Source organism: Cyprinodon tularosa, unplaced genomic scaffold, assembly GCF_016077235.1.
Source record: "Cyprinodon tularosa strain WSP-4 unplaced genomic scaffold, ASM1607723v1 ctg868, whole genome shotgun sequence".
In the NCBI taxonomy this organism is placed as follows: domain Eukaryota; kingdom Metazoa; phylum Chordata; class Actinopteri; order Cyprinodontiformes; family Cyprinodontidae; genus Cyprinodon; species Cyprinodon tularosa.
This window is the reverse complement of record NW_024039638.1, coordinates 64729-91327: the sequence shown is the minus strand read 5'-3', so window position 1 is coordinate 91327 and position 26599 is coordinate 64729. Positions and strand designations below refer to the sequence as shown.

General features: G+C 37.1%; 2 protein-coding genes and 1 pseudogene across 5 annotated transcripts in view; 2 read left to right on the top strand and 1 right to left on the bottom strand.

Moving 5' to 3' along the window:
- The first annotated feature begins 634 nt into the window (after positions 1-634).
- klhl24a (kelch-like family member 24a) lies at positions 635-20907 on the top strand. Of its 2 annotated transcripts, XM_038273301.1 has the most exons (9): positions 635-891; positions 1791-1850; positions 2509-2627; positions 2712-3547; positions 5956-6140; positions 9355-9473; positions 15174-15362; positions 18277-18465; positions 18573-20907. In XM_038273301.1, the coding sequence occupies exons 3-9, from the start codon at positions 2553-2555 to the stop codon at positions 18768-18770; spliced, it is 1791 nt and encodes a 596-aa protein (XP_038129229.1). In that variant the 5' UTR covers positions 635-891; positions 1791-1850; positions 2509-2552; the 3' UTR covers positions 18771-20907. The 2 variants fall into 2 exon arrangements, with proteins under 2 accessions (XP_038129229.1, XP_038129227.1); XM_038273299.1 differs by lacking the exon at positions 1791-1850.
- LOC119775361 lies at positions 10863-10967 on the bottom strand (annotated as a pseudogene).
- Positions 20908-25724: 4817 nt separating the features above from the next.
- yeats2 (YEATS domain containing 2) overlaps positions 25725-26599 on the top strand; it is a 30326-nt gene continuing 29451 nt past the window's right edge. For all 3 annotated transcript variants that reach the window (XM_038273304.1, XM_038273303.1, XM_038273302.1), the window contains exons 1-3: positions 25725-25892; positions 26264-26369; positions 26448-26545. In XM_038273304.1, coding sequence (XP_038129232.1) covers positions 26270-26369; positions 26448-26545 — 198 coding nt within the window. In that variant the 5' untranslated portion in view covers positions 25725-25892; positions 26264-26269. The remainder of the gene's footprint in view (positions 25893-26263; positions 26370-26447; positions 26546-26599) is intronic.

Sequence of the window (26599 nt, the reverse complement as noted above, 5' to 3'; positions counted from 1 at the left end):
ATATATATATATATATATATATATATATATATATATATATAAATAAATAAAACAGTAATATAAACATATGACTGAATTTACAGTTCTAACATTTCAGTTTTTTTCTGTCAGGTTTTCAAGTTTGCTCGTTGAAAGTGGAGGGTTATCCGGTATAAAAACAGTATTTTGCAACATTAGCTGGAAGTTATGACATCCTTTGTTTCAACTAAGTTCCTCCTTCCTTGTCACCTGCGCGGGGGGGGGGGGGGGGGGGGGGGGGTTAACCGCTTATATGCTTTATAACTATGTTATTACTCAAAAAACATGTTTTAGTTTTAGGTCGTTTAAAACTACGAATGGCTAACGATCAACTACACTTTTACATAATAACTGCTTAAATGGCTCATAAATCGATTTTTGTGTTTCTTTCTTTCCTTCAACCTGTTTTGTTATGACTTTTTTCCTCCGGTATAGTTGGCGTTTGTTTGCAAACAAAGGGAAGCCACGTGGAGAACTGGTGCCTCACGGGGTCCGTAGTTTTCTTGTCCAAGACATCTCTGTTTAAAAAAGGACACAAAGACTGCATTACCCAGAATGCATCACTAGAAACTGCGTAGGCCCTGTGGAACGTTTTTTTTTTTCTCTTGACAAGCAGATGTAGCCTATATAAAGGGTTCTGTTTACAACAGAATCAGGTAGTTGAGAGTCTTTGTTTTAGTATTTAGTATCACGTCAGGATGTCCCGTTTGTGTTATATTTTGGCGTATTTTTCATAACAGTTCGATTAAATATATCATATAAGAAGGGGCGAACTTTTCAACAGTTTTTTTTTTCTAATATTTTTTTCCCCCCTTTGTTTTTCCTTTACTCATAACAGAAGACATAGGCCGCATCTGGAAGCTTCTGTTAAAGGTAAAAAACACTTTTTTCTATTTGCACAGATTTAATAGGCTTATTTCTTATTAAAATCTATATTTATTTAACAAGAATTTAGCTAACTTTTTTTTGTGTTAGTCGGGCGCGAGGCATGTTGGCTTTGTTTAACCGCCAGTTTGCTCAACCGTCCGCGCAGCTGCACTCACTTAAGTTAATTAGCAGTAATAACATATTATATCATTTTTATAGAGAAAAGTTATGCATTTTACATACTTATATTTCCAAATACAAACTTTAACAGAGGTATGAATTCAATTTGTTTAAGTATGAGATACCAGGTTTATTTTAGGTCAGTGTTTCTATATATGAAATGTTTTCTTTGTTTCCTTTGAGGTATAGCGCATTAACAAAGCAAATGTCAGACGCCTCCTGGCTAAACCTGTCCTGTAATGTGTCTGACTACAGAGGCCTGCTGCTACTGCGCTGCTGGCAAATAAGACACGTGAATGGGTTGAGTCTAACAAGTTAAAAATAACAAAGAGATAAATTACCTCACTGGAACTAAGGCCTGTCTTCTTGTTAAATCTAAAAGAGGCGCTTTAGCCGTAGGCATTTTTTTTTAGATTGAGATTATTCTAAATTAATTTCTTTTTTGCAAAAAAAACTACATGTTCTTGGCTGTGAAACCTTTGTTATGTAATAGTAGTTCTATATTAGAAAAAAAGACAACAAAAGGTTACATATAAAAGAAAACATGATGCAAAATACAATTATCTACAAAATGTTACCGGAAAGAAACAGTCTGCATTAATTAAATATTTCCTGATAGCATCCCTCTTCAGTTTCTTTCAGCACAAACTTGACTGACATGTAAATTGGCCTCTAACCGTTTTTTTCTTGCCTCTGCCTCTTTGTCATCCTCATTCTCTTCCCAGAAATTGTGCTCCAGGCCACAACTGTTTTGTAGAGGTGTTGAGCACGCCATAGAAAGCTAGGTGTGTTTATGGCACTCACATTTGCCTCTTAAAAACCTTGCTTTTTATGTAAGATTAAAGCTGTTTTTTTTGTTTCCCTAAATAAATAATGGAATTATAAGTAAGTTCAGTTTATTTCTTAAGCACCACTTTAATCTAAATGTGGGGTTGGATGCAAGAGTTTGCCCTGCAATCAGAGGGTTGTCGGTTCAAGCCCCGGCTCTGGTTTTCAGTGTCGTTGTGTCCTTGGGCAAGACACTTTACCTGCTTTGCCTACTGATGGTGGCCCGGTGGCACCAGTGTACAGCAGCCTCGCTTCTGTCAGTGAGCCCCAGGGAAGCTGTGGCTACAATGTAGTTTGCCACCATGAATGAGTGAATGACTGATTGTAGTGTAAAGCACATCTTATAGCACTGTATGGAAATAACAAGTCCCAATTCATATCCAGAAATGACTTCAAGACTATTATATCTTATTAAATAGACAAATTGAAATTAAATTTCAGTCTTTGTTGATGATCACAATGCAGTTGGGTCAAATTTAGTTTCTAATGTGTCTTGGTAAAAAAGTTCGCTTTTGTTGACTCTTCATTCTTCAATCCATTCCCTGATTAATACCGACATGGATACTTTATATGAGCATTTTTTTTTTTAATGCTGTGCTAATTTAATCATTTTAGATCACCCATAAGTTTAAGGAGCGTGTCTGGTAAAGGTGGTAGCCATGGTGTTGATTTTGGGAAGAAGAGTAAACAACATCAACTCAGGCACCAAAGAGTCGCCGGTTGTCAAACGCAAGGTACTGAATTTTCTAAATATAAATATGTTTTGTCTAAACCATAATTTTCTGTCATATTTATGAATCTATTTTTGTTTTCTCAAGGTAATGCCAGTTGAATACAAAATAGGCGAGATCTTTGACTTCTGCTCTGGTGCATCACATTCAGAGGAGATTCTTAAGGTGTTCAATGAGTTTCGTGACTGCCGCCTTTTTACTGATGTGATCATCAGTGTGCAGGGACGCGAGTTTCCCTGCCACCGTGCTGTTCTTTGTGCCTGCTCCTCCTACTTCAAAGCCATGTTCTGCAATGATCACCGTGAGAGCCGAGAAATGCTAGTTGAAATCAACGGGATTGTGGCCGAAGCGATGGAGTCCTTCCTCAACTATGTTTACACTGGCCGGGCCAGGATCACCACTGAGAATGTCCAGTCCCTCTTTGAAACCGCCAACCTCTTCCAGATCACTACACTTAGGGATGCTTGTGCAAAGTTCCTGGAAGACCAGCTGGACCCATGCAACTGTCTTGGCATCCAACGCTTTGCAGATGCTCACTCTCTCAAGCAGCTTGCCAGCCAATGCAAGACTTACGCGCTAGCCAACTTCACAGAGGTGTCACACCATGAGGAGTTCCTTGACCTACGCCTTGAAGAGCTGAAAGACTATATTTGCAGAGAAGACCTGTCTGTCAGTAAGGAGGAGATGGTGTTTGAGGCAGTTATGAGATGGGTGTACCACAATGTGGAACTGAGACGACCCATGCTGAAGAGTTTGCTGCAGCACGTTCGGTTGCCCCTGCTTCACCCCAATTACTTCGTCCAGACAGTGGAGGGAGACGAGCTCATCCAGAATGCTCCAGAATGCTACCAACTTCTCCACGAGGCTAGGCGCTACCATGTCCTTGGAAATGAAATGATGTCACCCAGAACCCGCCCACGCAGGTAACGAAAAATCTTTGTATCCTTTGGTATGAGGAAGGTGCAGGGAACTTGGATATGTATGTCTATGGAAGTAATGACTTCTAATGAGTAATATTTCCAGAGAAATAAGATCTTGATTGATCTCATCTGTCAGTCATTTGTTTTTGTTTCTTTTTCTTTTTTGTTTTTTTTCTTCGCTATTTCAGCGTGAAGAAAAGTTTCTTCTAAACTCGTTGCTCTCAGCTGCCAATGTGTTGTTGTAGCTGCTTGTCACAGAGACACAGACAGGGTGTTATTGTGCTGGAGAGAGAAGAAGTGTGGCATTCCCTTGGCTTTGTTTTGTAGCTCTGTCTTGAAATGTAAATGATAGATGGAGGCAAGGCATGTTCAAACATAGACAGCTGTTTAAAAAAAACATTATGATGCAAGAACTAGCAATCAAATGAAAATATCGAGTCTTGTTTTTCTACCATTGTCAAAGCTCACATTGGATGTTTTTTTTTTTCCTTACATTCCTGTTTGTTCACCGTTCATAGATTTCCCAAAGTTTCATTTATTACTGATGGTTCATCTGTTTGTTGCTGGAAGAGTGTCCAGTTGGACTCACTAATACAGGACAAAGGATAGAGCTAACTAAATGCGATATTTAAAAACAAGAGCATATGGTGGGCTACCTCACATAATAAGCAGTGCAGCTGCATTGGTAATTTGAACTCTGTGAATTGTCAAAACTGGGACTGGTGCCAGCTGTCAGTTATTAAGGCTGAGCAACATGAATTTCAGGTGTTTTGTCATTATCCAGACTGGGTTGTTCATAGCAGCAAACCAGTTAGGCAGTTGGTCCCTTTCTTTATTGTCTTGCCTAGAGGGCCAAATGGGGATCAAAACAGATGCTTGTTTTTTTGGCTTTGTGTGGATACCAGAGCCTTTCCTTTCTTCAGAGCTGGCAGATGTATAATTGATCTGTTGCACACACACAGATGTAGCTAATGCTTTTTAGACGTAGAGACCACTGGCGGCTGGTCAATAGAGGGCGCCAGGGCACCCCACCACCCAATGACCTTGATTAAGACATTAAAAAAACAACAAAAAATGTAATTATAAAATTACAATTTTTCGAATTATATTTATATATTTTTTACGTGTGCAAGATAAATATTTAATCTTTAATGAAAACTTAAACTGTTTTGTTTGTCGTCATATTGGTGACGTATTTCCGCCCTGGGGCACAAAAATCTTTGGCCATAGACTCTCTTTAAAAGTTGTACTCGAGCAGTAGCTCCTCTGCAATGTAAAAGGATAGGAGAGCTGGGGGCGCAGGAGAGCTGCGCCCTATTCTGACAGGAACCGTCGTCACAGTAGTACTGCGGCTGATTGACAGCTTGGAAGTGAACTCCCTTAAATCAAACTTACCAAGATAAGCTGGAGGTGAAAGCGTTTGGAACTGATCAGCTGAACATTAAAATTAATCAGTAGTCTTAAAGACAGATGGAGACGGTTCACTTTTTCCAGGACCTGGTTTAGCTACATTACTCGGCTAACTGCATTAAGCAAGACTAATGCTTGATTCTGCTTTCCCTGCCTTTCAACTGTCCCTTTTTCAAACATAGGGATCTGACCCAGCATGGATAAAGACAGCTATAACTGATTTAAAGCACTTTTTAGAAAAGGCAAAGAGGAATGAACAATCTGGGATTTACATGGGAAAATAATATAACATAGTGTTCTTTTTCTAGATGTTTGTTAATTTGCATAATTGCTCTTAAATAAACAGTCAGAAAATAAATAGTTTTATATATTAAAAAAATATTAAACTGATTAATAGCTTTTCTATTAAGCTGGTAAATCTTTTTTAAGTTTGTAACACACTATTGGACCTTGCAAAACACAGATTTGCCTTCACAAAGCCTCAGAAGGGCAAGATTTATGTACAAAAAATACACCTGTACATGAAATTGTGTTTTTATTTTATAATGTGTTTTTATAATGTTTTTTGTTGTTGGCATTTATATGAATATACTGGTGTGATAACTTAATATACCTTTGATTGGTTTTTGGTCTATTTTAAATGTAAAGCTCCCCCTGGAGAAAACTCCACCAGCCGCCACTGGTATAGACAATTAAAAGCTTAATCCTCTCAACACCGGCCAATGTTGGATTTGCTCTCTCCCACATGCATAGCTGTAGTTTTGTGTATTTGTCAGTTTAAGTTTTTTTTCTTCCCCATAATGAGCTAAATTTTGCTTTGAAGATGTGCTCAAGGGGAAGATGGCAAAGAATTCCTGCTAAGCATACTTCTTCAATTAGAAATCATGATTCTAACATGTTATAAGGAAAAAGTTGATGTTGTCTTTTGTATAATTATACAGCTGTAACACTGTTTTAATCAATACTTTTATGTCTAACTTAACCTACTGTCCTCTACTCAGGTCAACTGGCTTCTCAGAGGTGATTGTTGTGGTTGGGGGTTGTGAGCGAGTGGGGGGCTTCAACCTGCCCTACAATGATTGCTATGATCCAGTAACAGGAGAATGGAAGTCGCTCTCAAAACTGCCTGAGTTCACCAAGTCAGAGTACGCCGTCTGTGCCTTGCGCAATGACATCTTAGTGTCTGGTGAGAACATGCTATTTTTGTTTTATTAGTTGTATTTTATCAAGTCTTTAAATCACGTATAACCAAAGTGGGAAGGCATCAGTTCTGGAGTCTTACAGGGTTTCCTTATTTTTCTTATTTTCCTAGCTTAGCTTAACCTTTTGCCATTGTTGTATGCTGGTGAGGATTCTGAGTTATCCAGGTCAAAGTCATTTCAAAAAAGTTTTTAAAAAGTAAAAAAAAAAAACACTTGACTTTGTTTTCCAAGTTTGAAGATGTTTTGCTTCCTATCCATCAATTCAAAAATATCTGGCTTAGAGTTGAGTCCCAGGCTTTTATTTTTTGCTATTGTTATTAACCTGAAAGTTTGACCTGGAGTGGCTACGAATTTCCTGGTAGACATAAATAACAATGAAAATATTAATGATTTTTGTGACTCTGACAAGGCTGATATCCTGTCTAAGTTGATGCATTGTAGTAGATATTAGCTTGATATTTCGTCTCTTCTTTACTACTTTTTTGAGTGTGTTTAACTGCTAAATATTTACCTCTTATAATACCTCTTCTTTTATTTGTTTGGCTCCACTTCTTTCTCTTATATCACTAAAAAAGGACACCCTGCACTGATAGTTTGTATGTGCAAAATATAAGCAAGCTGAGTGGTACAAGAAAAGGGGAATTACATTGTTGTAATTACTTATTAACAAAGTTTTCACTTACTCAGCAATTTGTCAAACAGAAAGAATTTTTAATTACAGGTAATTTAGGAAGGTCTTTACCTTTTTTTCCTGTTTTTTTTTTTTTTTTTGGTAGTAAGGTAAACCTCATAACATACATAAAAGGACAATGTTACTCTAAAACTATATCTATACATCCTTAAGGCTTTGCTTTTTCACCATCCAGTGTTTTTAATGTTGGCAGGAAAGCTAATGGTCAGTTCTGCCCTCTGTCACTTTTACCCCCTAACAGTTTCAGCTGTGCAGGAAAAGCTGAAAACATCTGGAGCTCTTTAGGCCTAGTGCTAGGAGACGCTTTTATTTGTCAGCTCAATCTTCCTGTTGCTTAACTATTTAGTTTATCTCCCTTTTAGCTGCATCCACAGAGTCTTGTGTTCAGAGGGCTCTAGATACACTTTCCTGCTCTTCAGATTGTACAGTGAATAGTTTTTAAACAAAAGAGAATCCTAAATATCACAGCTCTAAAGACTTCCTGGTAACAGCTGGGTTTCCTAAATTAAATGTGTGCCAAAAGAGCTTAAACCTCCTCTGAGGGGAAAAATAGGGACTTGGATTATGTAAGACATGTCTATGACCTGCTTTGTTTTTTTCAAATTAAATCCAAATATAATCTTCATCTCAGCTCAAATAACTGAAGTTTTACTTTAGAATTGCAATGTGGACAGTGGTGCAGTTTTTTATGTTTGTATAACTATTTTAAGAAAACTGAGTAATGGAAATGGTTGGGAGTTTATGAGTACTGTTTGTGCTTACACATTCTGTGAAAAAGTTATTCAACATTACAGCTAAAAGAAAGTTTTTTAGCATAAGAAAATGGAGAGAAAATGAGAGGAAATAAGGAAAAGTGTCCCTCTAAGCAAAGAATGTGCTGGAATCTGTCCATGTGCCAAGTCCTCACATGTGAGCTATAAATCTGTTCTCAGACTGCTTGAAAACATACAGTGCTCCTCCCCCAAAGTTTTATGACTGACACGCACGTTACATATACATAACTTGTTTATAGTCCTAAGATTCTCGCTGCCCCACTTTTTTTTCTCGGTGGTATGATTGTGTTGATTGTGTTTGGTGTAGTTTTCCCCTTTGTCCTTTATACTTCTATTTACATTTGTGTACGTTCCTCCTTCCTGTATGTCTTTCCCTTTTCTCACAGGAAACGGGTACAAATGCAGTCCCTAATCCATAACCCAGCACAGCTGCAGCCTGTGGGCTTAATCTTTGTTTGGCTCAGTTGCAGATACAAGCTGTTGTTTTTTGTTTTTTTTCCCTGTCCATTGACAGGAAGCGTGCCAACTTACAGATAAAAGGCCATTAAAGCGAATAAGTGTAATATAAGAGCATTTTTTTCTGCTATCCAAAGGTACACATAAGCTTGCCTCATGTATAGTTACAAATTACAGCCAATTACTGGCATAAAAGCAGAGTATAAGTTAATGTTTTGATTATTATATTGGGACATCTATCAGTCAAAGGTTTGACGTGTTTTTTAAAAATACCTTGCTAAATTCCTTTCTCTATTTTAAGTCACTCAGCAATCATTAACATATTTCATCCTAAAAAATCAACAACATAGCCTCAAGGCTAGCAGACTGTCTGGCACTTTTATTATCAGGAACATTACTAAATAGGCACATGCTGCAACTATCTTTCCTTCCTGTGTCTCTATCTGTGACTTTGCCTTCCGGGTCATTTTGAATCACTGACTACTATTTGAAATTGATGATCACATAAACAATTAGTGTAGAATTTGGTGGCAAACACTTTCAAAGCGTGATAGGGCAAACAAGAATTGGAAAATACCATTTTGAGGAAAATGTACTTGTTCTAACCATACCCACCCATCTAGTGTTTTTGTAAATGTTCTATATGATACAATTATTGCTTTGTTAAGATTTTATTTTTATTGAATACCTGCTGTGACATCTCTTTTTAGACTAGTGAGGGCTCTTTGTGGTTTACCATTAAAATGACAATAGTTTTGTTAATATAAAACATAAAGATACATAAAAGATAACTTCAAACCCGGCTTAAAATGATAGAAGGTGTTGAAAATATCTAATGTTTCGGTAGAACCCTATCTTTAGACTAAATGCTGCCTCCCCATTGAGAGGCTACAGCCACATGTCTGAACTTGTTGAAAGCAAACCTAGTGACGTAGTGACTTTGTTATCAACATTGATTTTCATTTATTTTGAGTTTTTTTTTTTTTTTTTTTACTTTCTTTAGGGTTAAAAATTATGACAGTTTTAAATAGGCTCTATCTAATTATATTACACTGAATTGAAAATTGTCTCACTGTTTTAGTAGTCAGCTGATGAATCTGGGTGAAAATATTCATGTCCTTTTTTCTTTGTGCTGGAGGCCAATATGTTGAATAATACATGGCCCTTGGTAAGCTTTGCAGGTGTATTTGTATTAGTGGTTTGCCTCTTTGTGTTCCTGCTCTTCTTTTCGCACAATCTTGTCACATTTGTATCAAAAGTGTTTTGTTGTGCCTACAGGAGGCCGGATTAACAGCAGGGATGTGTGGCTGTATAACTCCCAGCTCAACCTTTGGATCAAAGTGGCTTCTCTTGTCAAAGGCCGCTGGAGACACAAGATGGGTGTCCTGCTTGGCAAGGTAAATAAAACATGAAGCTCACGTGTCGGTGTAAGATTTTCAACTCTTTTCTTTTTTATTACAGCTTGATATTTTGGCTGTAGCTTGCACCACAGTGGTACCTAGCATGTGGCCGACTGGTTTCCTAGTTGCACAATCCCACATGCACTGCAAGGGATTATTTGCGTGAGATACAACAACTTTAACTACTCCAATGGGGCTTTTAGGTATACCCAGGAAGCAGAACATGATATTAAGTGTCTGTATGTGGATGTTAGGCTTTTGTTTACACAACATCAAAGACAACATGTTTTTGCATGCAACTCATCTGGATGGCAGTAAGATTTGGCATATGCACCAAATAGTACAGTAATTAGATGTTATGGAGAGGCTGCAGTCCTTGTTTACACAGAAGCCAGTAAAGCATTCTTCAGAGAAATCGTAGTGGGGGGCAGAGTTTCACCATACTTACTTCTCACCTGTTGTGATTCATGTCACTCCAGTAGGCTTTAGGAATTCGGAAGAACTTGCTAAGCTAAAAGAGTATGAGGATGTCCGACCGAATAATTCAGCTGCTTTCGTTTCCTAAGTTTTAAAGATAAGTTGCATGCTTAACATGCTGGTTTCTTCCAGGCTTTTCTGTATAAGTGGTGACTGAAACATCCATCAGCAGTGGCACAAAGGAAGCTGTTCTTTTGAGGGACATGATTTTCCTTTAGAATGAAGGTTGCGCATCACAGATAGAATATGTTTAGAATGAAGTTCCTGTATGAACTAATTCTCACACCTTTGGAACTTTTTGAATCAAACAAGCTTGATTTTTCTGTCCTCTTGCAATTGTTTTTCCTCAACCATGCACCGTCATGTTAGGAAATTAAATGTTCTAGGTTTTGCATGTGGCAAATCTGCGTGTTTACATAATGTTCAGAAAATATGAATGGCATCCTGTCTCAGATATTTAAAATGGTTCAACTGAGGGTTAACATGAACTTAGATGTAAACTAATTAAGATAGATTTTAAGATGAAAGAAAGAAAGAAAGAAAGAAAGACAGAAAGAAAGAAAGAAAGAAAGAAAGAAAGAAAGAAAGAAAGAAAGAAAGAAAGAAAGAAAGAAAGAAAGAAAGAAAGAAAGAAAGAAAGAAAGAAAGAAAGAAAGAAAGAAAGAAAGAAAGAAAGAAAGAAAGAAAGAAAGAAAAGAAAAGAAATTAAACTTTATTGATCTCACAATGGAGAAAATAACTCTCTGCATTTAACCCATCCCCTTGGGGAGCAGTGGGCTGCCATTGTGTGGCGCCCGGGGAGCAGTGTGGGGTTAAGGATCTTGCTCATTGACCCAGAGTGGCAGTCTGTGGGAGTGGGGCTCGAACTCTGCACCTCAGGAGGCCGTCATTCCCCAAATAGGACCCCCTGCCCCTCAGAAGGGCCTCAAAAAATTAGAATAACTTGTTGTTCCTCTGCACAGAAATCTTTAGTAAAAGGCTAAATATTTATACGATCTGATGATAAACAAGAGTCTAGATAGCAATAATAATTTTTTCTTGCTATATTAGAAGTTTTAATTATACATTTTTATATTCTGGACAACTTCATATATTTGACAACATATGGATTGCACCTGAAAAGTTATACCTTTAAATTGAATTCTTATTGTTAGCTGATTTGTAATCAGTGATTGCTGGTGGACAGTGTTGCGATCTTGTTGCTGTTTAAACAGTTTCATACTGAGCAGGTGGACATTCTTCCTTGAGGGCAGTGTGAGTTCACAGGAAGAGTGCCAGCACTTCATGTTTCCAAGTTAAGAACCAACTGAATCATTTGTCTATATCATGCTACAAGCGCCTCAGCAGTAGCCATAGATCACTGGTGAAGGAGCTGAGATGTCTCTAAGTGCACCAAACTAACATGTCAAAGTGTCATTCTGACACTCTAAAAATATGTAGTAAAATATTTATTAAGGAAGGGAAATGGATCCAATAAGAGAGACTGAGAAACTGTTAAGACCAGAGAGGGGTTTGTATCTGATGAAAAAAAGCAAACAAAAAGGTGGAAAACTGATAGGATGCGTAGTTTGTGATAACTTTATGCCTATTTCTATGTAAAGAAGGCTGAGAAAATTGGTATTAAATAATTGCAATAAGCATTAAAAATATAAGCAAACATGAATAGGAATGGACAGACTGTACAGACATGTTTAAAACTACATATCTCTTACAGACATAACGTTCAATGCAACGTTCATAAGCTGTATGTAACGCAATTTCGTTCTGTATGCACCCTGTGCATACAAAATGACAAATAAAGAAGTCTAAGTCTAAGTCAGACATGTACATGCTGTAGCAAACCTATACTTAAACACAAACATGCTGAGCAGTGACAAGTTCAGGTATCCCTAGAAAGCTACAGCATGATACTGAGCCATTTATAGTTTGAGGAGTCATAGATCTAGTTTTATGAGATTAGTTTGTTAGTGTCTGAGGGTTTTTTCTTCTTTCCTACGACCTCAAGACAACATCAAAAATACCTGATGGCCTTGTCACAGGAAGCAGTTATTTTTTCTCTCCCACAACAATCAGCTGGGTGGTCTTCATGTGGCAAATAATCAACAGTAGAAATGGTTGTTGGATATAAAGTCGGATTAAACACTATTTAACTATAAATGCACAAGATGAAATAGTTTCATATATATATACAACATGCTTAACTGGAAGTACAAAGCATTTCTCTTAGGCACTATAGAAAATATGTAGGAAAATATCATAAAGATATTATAAGATATATATTTATGAGTTGATGAAAAAAGGAACTTGCTGAAAATGAAAAAAGTCTATCCCAGGAGGTTTACTGTAGGTTTGTTTTCTTTTACAGTTCCTTATTTTTTAGATATAGTTGTTTTTTCTTGAAAATCTGTTAAAACTAGAGAATTTAATAGAATACAGATTTTTGTTTCTTCTTCCCCTAGTTGTCACATCTTTGTCATTCTTTGCATGTTTGGCTCAGTGTTTTTATGGTCTTACTCCTATGTGGGTAATTGTATCTTTACCATTCAGTGCGTTTTTGATGTATTTCTGAGGAATTGCCTCCCCCTCCCCCTGGGGGTTGTCCCCAGTCATTTCCTCATTCTGTCTTTAATTTCCTCCTTTGATGGGCAGCTTTGTTGCAAGCCCACATACCACAAACAAGCAGCCATGGTATATGCTTCCATACTCCACCAGAACTCTCCAGCCGGTTTATTTCTATCGTAGAAAATGAAAACGTTTTTACATGCCTGTTTTATTAACTGCATGCACACAGATCTTACTGACATACTTTTTAACACTATAGTTTAAACTTCTAACCTTGTTTTTCCTGTTAGACTGGTCTTACATCAACAAAGTATTTAGTGAAATGGGTGGCCAATGTGTTTTTCTTCTAGATTGATCATGGATTTTATTGCATATTTATCAGTCTCTTTCTCCCTTTTCACTTCTCACTTTTTCTGAGATTTTTTAAATAGGAAATGTTCCTGCGTTTTTCATTTTGTTAAACTCATCTAGGTTGTCCCTTTATAGTTGTGCCTTTTTGCCAGCACTTAAAGCAAGGGGGTTTGTGGATGAACATTAAATGCTTCAACCAGATGATTTAAAAAAAAATTAAGTCATGAAACATGCCTAGACCAAGATGATGGTACCCTTAACCTATTATTTTGTTTCACAAACTTTTGTGGCAATCACTGCAGTCAGTTCCTGTAACTGTCAATGAGACTTCTGCTCCTCTCAGCAGCTATTCTGGTCCCCTCCTCATCAGCAAACGGATCCAGGTGTCTCCAATTTGAAGGCTGCTTTTTTCCCCAGATGGCATGTTTCAGCTCCTTTCAAAGATAGAATCTATCTCAGGGCTCATAGAAGGCTGTTTTTAGCTGTGTGTTTTGGGTCATTATCCTGTGGAAGACCCATGACCTGTGAATGTGACCAAGCTTTCTGAACCTGGGCAGCACATTTTCCTCTGGAATCCCTTAATAGTTTTAAGATTTAATTGAACCCTACAGAGATTCAAAACACCCTGTATCAGATGAAGCAAACAGAGCCTCATCCACATCTCACAGTAGGAACAGTGTTCTTTTCTTGATTGACTTCATTTTCCTATCTGTGAACATGGAGATGATGTGCCTTAGCAAAAACTTAAATTTATGTCTCATCTGTCCATAGGACATTCCTCCAGAAGCTTTGTTGCTTCTCAACATGTAGTTTGGCAAATTTTAGTCTGACTTTGGCTCAAACAATGATGGATGATGTGATCTGACACTGATTCTTCTTGAACTTGAAGTTTACCTTAAATCTCTTTTGAAGTTTTTCTGGACTCTTTTGTTACCAATCATATTATCTTTCTTTTTGATTTTTTGTGAAATGCCCTCCTGCAGCCACATCCAGGGAGATTGGCTACAGTCCCACAGGAATATCAAGATGCTTGGAGATGGACTTATAGCCTTTACCTTTAACATGCCTGTCAATAATCTCTTTTCTAATCCCCTAAAATAACTCTTTCCTTTGCTTCCTCTGGTCCATGTTGAGTGTCGTACACACCAAGCCACCAAACAGCATAGTGACCTGTAGTCCTATATATAGGCCCACTGACTGATTAAAAGATTTTAAACAGCTGTAGTGCTAATGGATGGACACACTTTGATTTAACATGTCCCTTTGCTCACATAGTGTTCAGTATTTTCTAAGGGTACCATAATTTTTTACAGGCCCGTTTCATTAGTGTATTGTTTTTTGAAACATTCTGTTGGAAGCAGGGGGAGTGGAGGGGAGTGTGGCCTGTTGGAGGGGAATGGCGGCTGAGCAAGACCCTTAACCCCACACTGCTCCCCCGGGCGCTGCACAATGGTAGCCCAATGCTCCCCAAGGGAATGGGTTAAATGTAGAGAGTTCCTTTCGTTGCTCTGTACTTGTGACAGAGTAATAACAAAAAAAAAAACTGGAAGCATGGTTGAAAAAAAATGTCTGATTAGGATTATGAGGACCGTTAATAAACTGTCTTTCGGGTTGAAAAAGCGGCAGTTGGTCTACCCAGGAGATTTATGCAAATAGCTGTAAGGCCCAGTATGTTCCGTCTTTTGAATTAGCCTGCTTCTCTTCATTTTCTCTTTCTGTTTTTAGTCTTACCTTTGTGTATTTGATCCCCCCCCCTCACCCCCAAGTGTGAGGAACTGCCTAAAGAGTTTTATCTTGAAAAATGCTAATCGGATGATTCATTGTTCAACTTGAGTTCCCCCTCTGCTCAGGTTGACAGTATAATACCTCTATGAGGAGAAATATGTTTTCAAATGTGAAAATGAAAAAAGTGTTCCTTTAGAAAGAATTGAAAGGCCATAAACATTTCTATGCTCAGTGAGCACACTTCAAAGAAAAAAAAAAGTATTATATACCTGGTATTTGTTGTTGTAGGTTCTCAGTGACATACGCATAGACTTAGGTTTGTAACATTAAGAAAAGGACAAGAATACATCTTCATCTAGTGGCAGAACGTCATTCATCTTGTGGACCTGACTAACTGGTTTCTTATGTGCGTATGTTAGACGCTATTGTTTAGGCTCACAAAATTCTTATTCTCCTATATTAAGCAACCTTTTTGTATAATAACTACGTTTCATAATCCTTCCTTAAACTAAAGCTTTTTGGCTTTTTTGCACATCAAAGACATGACTGTATTTAAGTGATTTCCTGCATTTCTGCCCTAAGGTCTATGCTGTTGGTGGATATGACGGGCAGAGCCGCCTGAGCAGTGTGGAGTGCTACGATTCCTTCTCAAACCGCTGGACAGAAGTAGCTCCAATGAAAGAGGCTGTCAGTTCTCCAGCTGTGGCCAGCTGCAGCGGCAAGCTCTATGTTATCGGAGGAGGGCCAGATGATGAAACCTGTTCAGACAAGGTGAGAAGCATCTGTGTGCTTTCCCTTCCACAGGAGAAACACAAAAGGGTGCCAGGAGTGTCTTTTCTCTTTAACAAGAGGATTTCAATCATATTATTTGGTTTGTTGATGTTGAGTGATTTGAAAAAAGTTGAAGGAACATGCTGTTATCCCTTTTCTTCTTCCTTGTCTCTAATTTTGAATTTGCAAAATTTATAAGAATAAAATAAGTAATTTGTAAGTAAAAAATCTTTTTTTTTTCTTTCATGTAATGTATTCACTGCAGACAGTATCTGCAGGCCTGATCTGGTTCAGAGACTTTTTATTGAATCAAGATCTGCATCTCATATAAAACATGTTGCAACAAAACCTTTCAAACCTTCCTAAACTGCTGTATTCATAATAGAAACAGAACAAGAAATCAACTGACTGGGATGCTGGAGAGATGTTGAAAGGAGCTGGATTTTAAAACTAATGTAGGATTGGCCAAAAATGATATAGTTCGACAAATAAAAGCTAAGACTAAACAATGATTAAATACATTTTCAATTTTATTATTAAGCAGATAAAAAGCATATTTATCCTATGTTCTGGTTAAGTGAAGTGAGATGTCTGCTGAAGATCTGAACTGCTCTGGTCAATTATGGAGAGCCTTTCTTGAGAATCCTAAATTTCCTCGGAAGTATTTCTTATATGTAATCTTAACGAGTAGCTAAATGTTTGCCTACGTTAAAAAAAGAATTTTAAGGAGGTCAGACTGGCAGCCTGTGATTGATGGACGATAATACAAAGATGGGTGCCTTCCTGTCTGTGCAGCTCATAGTTTTTTTCATTACACAAGGAGGAATCTAAAATGTTGGCAGATTTTACTTTTACTAAGCTTCAACCTTAAAGACTTTCATAAATAATGCCAAAAGGCCTCTTATTTTAAAGTTATAATGGTTCCATCTCAGAAATAGAACATAGTGGAGGATGTTTGATAAATACTTCCTTGCAAAGGCATTTAGATTGTTTATACTTTTCACAATTTGGTTACATAACATCCACAACCCTCATCTGTTATACAACAATATCCCAAGCTTTCAACATCTTTCGATGGAGCCTCTTTTCTCCAGGATCTGAATGATTTACTTTTGATCCCCGCCAAGGAGGTTTTATTGTTACCCGTTTGTCTGTCTTTGTACAGAATAACCTGAAAAAATATCAACAGATCAGTCCACCTCAGTCCAAAGAAAACCATTAAAACTCGTTGATAATCCACATCATAATCCGGATGTAGGAATTTTTTTTAATGGTTCTTTAAAGCCGGGTATACACTGTGTGATTTTTTTTTTCAATCGTTGCACTGTACAACGTCATACAGTGTGAGTTCACACCTCACGATGCATGTTCTCACACTGTGCGACCCGACGCTCTGATGCGATCTACCTGCTCACTCTGTACGTCTAAAATCCACGTGGGATTCAGCTCCGCAGTGAGATGGAGCTACTCAGACGCGTCTATCCAGAAGCCAAACTAGTAGAAGAAGAATATAAAGCCGCCCTAGAGTGAAATGCACTGCCTTGGCAATTTGGGCAAGTTTGTGTGCTGAAAGCCCTGAAAAGAAAAGACGACGACATATATAGACAAAGACATGGCTGAGCTAACGTGGCTACTACGGTCTGTCAGTTTTACAGAAAGAACTCCATTTCACTCGCACCCCCACCATGCTTCTTTGTTTTCTTCTGAGAGGAAGAAGAGGAATCATTGTTTGTGCACGCCCACTGAGCGATTTGTCTACGACGGCCAACTGGATTTCAAATATGTTTGATTTTCTCCCGACCTCACAATTCCTGATTGGGAGTTGGTCGTGAGAGGCTGATCGCCCCTCATTACCCCTGTACACTACACGACGCACAATCAGGAAAGATTCTCGCATGACTGGAAAGTCGGCCTTAAAAGGGAAAAAAATCGTACAGTGTATGCCCGGCTTAACATTATTTGTCAGAACAACCAGAGAGTGGTAGCGGTTACTATTAACAACCTCAGCATCAGACTGAAAAAAAGTCCAGAAGTATTGGACAAAAAAACTTAGTAAAGGAGAGCCTTGCCTCGCTCAAAGTCTCAATCTGCTGATCAAATAGGAAAAGAGTGAATGAAGAAGGTGGGAAGATAATATTTGGTAATGATCCAGATCATTTGCAAGTCTTAGCTATAAATGTAAGTCAAGATATGGGGCAAAATTTGCTGCTTGGCGGAGATCTGTGCTCTCTGATTGCTTTTCTAGTTATTCGTCAAATCATGAGTGACAAAAAGGAAAAATGCTGCAAATTACTAAAGTTCCAAATCTTCACGTCGTTGTAATTTGTTATAATGGTCCTGTTAAAGCCCAGCCTAGCATAAAAATATTTGGCAAGATCTGATAATTGGTTTTCACATATGCTATCCATTCAACCTGAGTTTAAGCCACTAAGGGAAGAACAGGCTAAATTTATTAGATGTTGAAACCTGGTAAAAACATTTCAAAGGAATCGTTGCTCTCTTTGAAGACAGAGATGCTTCTATAAAGATCTGATTCAGAGGATAAATTCAATGGCTTCTGATGTTACTTTTTATGTATATGTCATGTTCCACATGCCCTAACAAAATAAATTGAACTTTATGGTTGAAACTTGAGAAAATAAAAAAAAGTACAAGACCTGATCATGACCTTTCCATGGCCCTAACAACATAAACCTTCAGAGTGAAAAAACTAATCTATATCAGCTCATGAGGGTCTGTTAATTAGAATATAGAATCACATATTCTCAGCATTTTATAACTTTTGTTTAAAAATTATTGTTTCTATTAAATATTTTCTTTATGAGTTTTGTATATTTATATATATATATATATATATATATATATATATATATATATATATATATTTTACCAATAATTTAACTATATGCCACAGGTTCAGTGCTACGATCCAGAATCTAACAGCTGGTCACTCCGTGCCAGCATCCCCATCGCTAAGCGTTGCATCACAGCAGTGTCCCTAAACAGCATGATCTACGTCTGCGGTGGCCTTACGGAGTCCATTTACTGCTACGACCCGGCACAAGACTACTGGATGCTTGTGGGCCAGACCTCTTCCAAACAGGTGACTGGTTAGGTTCTGATCTTTTCAGAGTCAGTGTGCAAACTGTGTACATATTTTACATAAACTCAAGCAGCCTTTTGAAATGTTTGTTTTTGTCATATTCACAGGAGAGTTGTGGCATGTCTGTAGTTAACGGAAAGATCTATATCCTCGGTGGCCAAGGGGAAAATGGTGAAGCCACGGATAAAATCCTATGTTACGACCCATCAACAGGAGACCTGACAGGAGAGCGAGGCATGCCCCGGCCAATATGCTACCACGGATGTGTAACCATCCACCGCTATTTTGAAAAAAATAAGCCATGACTCTAAACGCAGAAACTCAGACAAGCAACATGTGACACACTAAGATAGCCAAACTGTACTTAGACATCTACATCTATTAAACAGCACACATACTGTATAAATGAGTCTAAATCAAAAATTATTTCTTTACATCTTTTTGTAGCAGTGCTCTCTGTAGTACTCTGAATCCTGAATGCTGATCTGAACTTTTTTTTTTTTTTTTTCAAAAGCACACTAAGATATACCCTATTAAAAGGTTCCTGGTGTTTAAATACATCAGAACACACCCCAGCACTGATTACAAATATCTATTTAAATAAAAATTTACTGTTTTTTTAGTCTTCAGTTTGTATATGAGCCGAAATGTGGGCGACAGTCAACCAGCTGTGCTGCACCAGTATCAGATGTCCTCCATAGAAGCTCTAAAGAGAAGCCCCACCAAATTATTAAACACTGGTCACTGATGGCTACACTTTATTTCAGTTTTCTAATCCCACTTCACTTTGTGTCCCTTCACCTGATCCACTGTGTTTCATCAACTCAGTTTATTTTCATCAGTACCGTTTGTGTTCTCTATTATGATCATTTTTTTATATATTCCTTTAATTTATACTTGTTTTTTGATTCTTTTTTTATAAGAGCATGTTATATTGTTTGGTGTGTCTGATTAGTATTACTGTTAGCTTATTGGTGTACAGGGCATGTGGGTGGGTTTTCGTTAGGAACCTTTTTTGAACAACCTCAAGGATTGCTCTGATTGGCTGATGTGTGAGTGAGTGATAGGTTTGGATGTTTGACTGATGTTATGACTCAGACAGGGCGGATGAGTTGGAGCCAAGCAGGTTTGTCATCACGTTGTAGCGCCACAACCCCACGCTCTTTTTTTAAGGCTGGCTTCTCTCACTTAAGCATTGACATGCAGGGACGTTAGTCTGGGTAACCTTGGATGGATGGGTCATTGCCTGGTTAGGGTGTGCTGCGTTAGTATACCTCACACATAGGGTTAAGAGTTCATGCTAAGGATTTAAAACTCTGAAGCTGTCTATGACCTTTTTATACAAATCTGTAGCGGTAAAACAGAGAAATTGCTGTGAATATAACTATTGTTTTCCGTTTTGTATGTAGATGATGTTTTTGTTGCATATTGTGTTTCTATAACAGCCCCAATTGTGCACTTTGACAAAACCTTTTTAAATCTAGAGAGATATTGGTTTCTGTTTTTTTTTTAAAAACAGATTTTTGCTTTCATGGAAAATGCCTTTTATGGTTTGAGGTTTTTAAAAAATGACAACAACTTTGGAGAGTTTCTTACCTTTTTATCCACTACAACAATTTATGAAGTTATTACCATTAGAGATGCAAAACTTACAGATTGACATCAAAAGGTTGCACTTGTTTTTATTTTCAAAATTAAAAGAAGCTGGTTGGGGTTATTTGTCTTTACAGATATATTTCAAGACAGCTTTACTCGGTGTTAGTCCATAAGGTGATCTTTTTGATGATTTTCCTCTTCTCCGATTGTTAAGTAACATGTTATCTCAAACGGCCGACTGGAAGGTTAAAGGTTGAGGGCAGAATGATGCTACAAACGATGAGTAAAAAAGAACAAGAGACGTTAGATGTGCCTGTATTTGAGATTTTACTGAGTATTTACCCAAACATGGGACCTATATCGTGATTTATTGGTTTTGCAATTGACTTTCAGTTATTACCTGCTTGTAATGAGCCTTTTTACTATCATGTCGTTTAATCAGTTATTTTCTTCTTGTAAAGTGGTGTGGCTTTGTGTTGTTAGTATGCAGTCATTCCAACAGGTTAAATGATTTATTTGATAATAGTGACTGGAAGTGATGTGCAAAAAATTAAAATTGATTAACCATTAATTATAAATCCAGATATCAACCAAAGTTAATTGATTTTGTCCCAGTTAATATTTGTTGGAACATAATTGATTGTGCCTGAATGCAAGATGAAAGCTTTAACGTGATATATTTTGTGCAGTATGCCTTAAAAAAACACAAAAATGTAATGACAGGTCTCTACTAATGGGCCTTTTTGATATGTTTATTGTATGCATGATGTAAGGCAAACACAGTTTGGATTCTGATGAACTATCCTATACTGTAAGAGAAACATCAATAAACTCTCTCTATCAATATTTGGTCCTTTGTCATGTGGTTGTAATCGAGGCTGTAATCACATTCAGAGTAACAGGCAACATGAAGGTATTAGTATTAAGAGTCATAATGCAACAAAAGTTAAGTGTGTGAGCAATTGGTCAACAAGAGAGGTTGTATGGATCCTCTTCATTACATATTCATAATTAATGTCTAGTTCAAAGCTGGTTTATGTTCCACATTGATTCCTTTATCCCATTCAAAGTAAATCAAACTGTGTCTGTGGTAGTTTTACATTCACTTATCACTGATGTAAACACATCATTTCTGGTTCTGATAATACATTTTAACAGTTTTTTTCCCCAGTGGATCTATTTTTTAAATAAGTACAGAAGTTCAAACATAATGCCATTTAAATCAACATTGTTAAAAAGCTATACAAACAGGCTCTAATACAGACGTATACCACTAATAATATTCTAAAAGGACCTTTTAGAATATTATTAGTGGTGTACGCCTGTACCTTTTAAAAAGGTGCTAAGATGTAACCCAGAGGAACTACATGCTTTATGTATAATTCTGCCTAGCCATTTGAACACATTTCCTCTCAGAAATAGTTTAATTAAACTAACTGGTTTGTTTAACAGAGATTAAAAATTGGTCACACAAACCTTAGAAAATGTATAAGAATAACATACAACTTAAGAGTTAAAAGATAAACAATAAAATACTGTAATGTAAAGTGTTTTAACAATATAAAAAACTGCACCTGGAGAATAAATAATCAATATACAGCTATGTACATTTTTTAAGTAACAGATATTTGAAAACAGCAACATCAGAGATGTGCAAAATGACAGCAGCATGTTATTTAATTGACCAAGGTAGAAACTTTGCAAAATCAGCTTGAATGTAACAACCTTTTGAGGTTTCTGGGAACAGTGGTGCTTATAGAGTCTTACAGCAGCTAGGAGGAAGGATCTGTGAAATTGAAGAAGATGAGGGTAAAGCCCGTATTATTCCACCCTCAGCATTTACTGCCACAAACAGAAAAGCGGGGCCTGGGGGTGATGCTTTGCTTCCTTTACAGCTGACATAGAGTTATCTTAATTCTTTTTTTCACCTGATCATAAACCTACATCCAGAAAACAATACATATCCACGTAGGCAGCTCTAATTTTCAGTGATGCTCTGCCTTATTATTCTATAACATTTATTTCTATAAGAGGAGTGATACTTTGGGTGAGGACAGTGATCCCTGTTAATTGAAAAACGTATGACCTAAAACCTGTGTAAAACATGAATGCAAGCTGGTTTTGCACCAGAAAGCAACCAGTATTCTACTGTATCTGATGAACCTGATCTTAGTCTTATCAGATCAGGAAAGTTTTCTCCAGGAAGTATTTGGCATGTCTATGCCAGCAGCTGATCATTTCCATGAGCTTAAAGGTGTTACATTTTAGGTAACACTTTTTTGTCAGCATGTTTGGATGTTAATTTTTCTTAACTTCAGCTGATATTAGTCGCATCCCACTATATTTGATGGGTATTTTAATTCCTGAACATGTAAATTAGTTTTCTTCCATGTTGAGGTTGATTGAGACATGGACACATTTGGTTTGGGCAGGCTTAAATTAAACTCCTGGTATGCCCTGCCCAAAGCCACAGCCTTAAATCATATGGACGTTTTATGGATTATAAATAAAAGCATATTAGTGCCAGCAAAACAATTGCTTTGAATGAGCTGTGTAATTGCTGATATATCCAGGCAGAATTATCCCAGGATATTGCTCAGACATAATATGATTTCTCTGCCAATTTATAAAAGAAATATAGCTAAATATCAGTAGGTGTGTATTTTATATTTTAGTTCCTATGTGCAATTTTGGAGAAGAAAAAAAATCCATTAAATTTACACTTTTGCACATAGGTTTGTTTTCATACTGTAGTTTGCACTGCATTCAGAGATGTACCACAGATTAGTTTTTGTTTTGTTGTTTTTTGTTTTTTTTGCCTCCCACTCAGACAGACTCCATTCTGTGTTGTCTCCTTCTCATGGCTGCTGATGGTTTGAGTCCACCAAGGGATGAATTAATCATGCTGGTGACGTTTTGATGAGTTATTGTGTTGAACAAGGGGACGTATGGCTCTGAACCAGCTGCACAGCGCTTAATAAAGATTGAGCAACTCTAGCGCAAATAGACATTCACTGGGCTTTTTACGTCCTATATGACTTGAAGCATACATTCCACATTGTGGTTTGATAAAACCACCAAATTGTTTTTCTCACAGAGCTTTACAGACATGGGGCACATTAATTATCAGCAATATGTAAAGTTCCCAAAAGCTTATTAGAACGAACAAAGCAATGAGTATAAATGATAATAACAATAATAAGAACTTTATTGATCTCACACTGGAGAATTTAATTATCTGCATTTAACTCATCCCCTTAGAGAGCAGTGGGGTGCAATCGCGAGGCGTCCAGGGAGCAGTGTGGGGTTAAGGGTCTTGCTCAGGGCCCCAGAGTGCAGGCTGTGGGGATCAAACCGGATACTTTCAAACTTCTCAGAGCAAAAGCGCACTGCTCTAACCACTAGGCCAACGCTCCCATATTAGCTTATTCCCTAGAATAAGCTTTAGGGAATGTTATATATAAGTAATATATACAGTTCCCAAACATTTCTTGCTTGCTTTGCTTATTTTATTAAGCCAGGTGGTATTTTGAAATATATATTTCCTAATGCAAGAAATCCCCCTTGTAATGAAGTTACAAGGGGTTATGAAGAGTCTGTAACAGATCAACCTTTGCAGACATGAAAAAGCAGAAAGTTTATTTTTTTGGGATAAACAGGTATTTGGCAAAATTTTATCAACACTTTTATCAAGAAAAAGCTGTGACCCTCGTAAAACACCTGAATCGTTTGATTTAAATCGTTTTATTTGAAAAGCACTTACATTAAATGTCAACTCGTGTAGTTACAGAGATCCCTATGACTCACATGACAGCAACATTGCCTTTATTTGCCCGTTAACACTTGAATAATACCAAGGTTAAACATAAGGATAAGAAATTAATCTTCACATGCATCATAGAGGAGGTCAGCAGAGTAAAGTTGAAAGGCCAGAGAGGCTATCTTTATTCCAAATAAAGAAAAATCTTTTCCGCATGTTAAGAGAGAATCATTTTTCTGGATAACTTGCAACATTTCTGATAACATACCTAAAAAAAAGATGGAAGCTAAAATGAAAGAAAGATAACTGTAAGACTCGCATGTTGAACTGATGGTATCTGGGTAATCTTAGGTATGATCTTTAGAAATCCGCAATTCTTTCGGTCTTGTCTGGAATATGAAGCATAGTTAACACCTAACAGGTCACTGAATACATTAGAAAAGGAGTCTAACTTTTAAGGAACAACAACAATATCCGCATTTCTACCCTACAGGAAATCCGCATTTAAGTTTCTGTCAGTGTTTGTCAAGTCTACATAGTGTGACACAGAGGGTTATAGTAATATTGCCCTATTGCATTTTTGGTATATGTTGTTTGTTTGTCAGGGTCCTTTAACAAACCTCTAAGACTCTAAGTGAATACTACCTATTACAATCCATGAAATATAAATTAATGTTTTTTACATTTTACATCTCCTCTAAGATGCTTCTTCTTCATCTTTATGTATGGTTTTTTTTTAACCTTTATTTATGTATTATATGTGCATTTGTATCTGGTGTGGCCCAGATAAATGACATTATGGCGACATAATGGCTTTTAAATTTACTGATTTTTTTCTTTAAAATATCAATAAGGGGCTAGATACAGTGGTGCACCCTTCATTTCCATACACAAAATGGAAATGTTCTTTAATTAACAGTTATATGCTAGTCTGTGTTTGTACATCACATTAAATCCTGATAATAGTCAAATTGTTTATGGTTGGAGTGAGGCATGTTGCTTGCATTTTCAATATATATAACATTTTATTAGTGAGAGGAGCAGCAAATTTTTACCTTAAAATGTAAAGAAAAAAGTTAATCTAGTTTGTTATTCTAGTAATTTTTGCAATACTCAGTTGGCTATATTAGTAAAAAGTTACATTTCAGGATAGCATGGGGTTTAATTTAACAAACATAGGCAGTTCTGGACAGGGGCCCCTGTTGGCCCCTGTTATGGCATCGAAAACATATCATTAAATCAATTTCTTATGAAGATATGCACTGTAACTGCCTGATCCAGTGGTCCAATTTTATCTTTTACCATTACAGTTTACTTAGAGCATTTATTTAAAAATTAGAATGTGGGACCTTAAGATTCAGACATATCAATATAGGATCCTAGTTTTTATCTGTTAGATAAGGGGTCTGCAACATTGGCTTTTAGTCTCCCAATATGATATTGCCCTGTTTCTTTTCTTTTCTTTTATTTTTTGGTGCTATTCTTTTATTATGTGCCCCAACCTGGCCCCCATAGTAAATTTGATCGAGGACCGTCACTCATGACAAAGTAAATACAAAATTTCCAGAGAAGATGTTTGTGTTGTTGTCTGTAAAACAACTTTTTTTGGAATTTGCTTTCAGAATTAGATATGCAAGGCTAAAATGATTTCTGAAGAATAAACCACAGGAATATTTTCTGAAATATTTGTGCTCCAATTATCATTCCAGTGTAAACTATGTAACCTCCTGCTTCCACTTTTATTTCTGAATACTTGTTTTACAGGTTTTGAAGTTGCGATGCAAGTCGCATTTATGATTAAAAGATACTCCCCTTTTCCAAAGAAGCACACGCATTAAAAGTCAAATATTTAATCACTTAAGTAGCAGACTCATTTGTAGAACGGCGACCCCTGGTGGCGGTGTTCTTGAAACGCAAGGCTAACTCTCCACTGCCCATTTAGCATACATATGTTGCTCGAGGTTTAGCAAATAGCAAGACACGAGCATTGGACGAGTGCAGCAAGGATATGCTCCCGTTGAGTTAAAATAAGCACTTTTCTCCACGTTACCACACATCACAGAGCACTCCAGTAAGTTTGTGTTTCATGTGGTTGAAATAGAAGGCTACAAACATGTGCTAATTGTTAGCTAAAATAGCAAACAAGGCTAGCGCGTCGGTTAGTGCTGCACGAACAACAGTCACACTATTTTTTATTAGGGTATTTATGTTATGTTTTATGCGAGTGATGCGATTTAAAGTGTTTGTTTAAAAGTAAAACCACGTGTTGCAAACATATTTCGTTGTGTGCTACAACGCTAGCTTCTATCACTGTAGTAGGTTTGGACTTCTCTACTTAGCATGGGATGCTAAGCTAACCAAACTTAGCTGTCCAAATGGCATAGAAGCGATTAGCTACCATTAGCCTGATATTCATTAAGTGTTATTCTATCTTTTTTGCAGGTAACAATGTCAGGAATTAAAAGGAAAATAGAAGGGAGTGATCCAGACTATGATGAAATTTCATTGGTTCAAAGTAATAAGAGAAACAAAACGGCAGAACATAATGGTAAGTTCATTTTTGTAAACAATTGCCCCTTTTTTGTGTGATTTTGATAAATCTAGAAATGCATTTTTTTTTCTCCAGCTCGTGAAGCGACAGTACAGAAGATTGAAGACATAATCAGAGAGCAGTTTTCTTTGGAAATGAAGAACAAAGAGCATGAAATAGATGTTATAAGCCAGGTGTGTGGTTACCAATAAAACAGACTTGATTTATCTTTGATCCATTTATTTTCG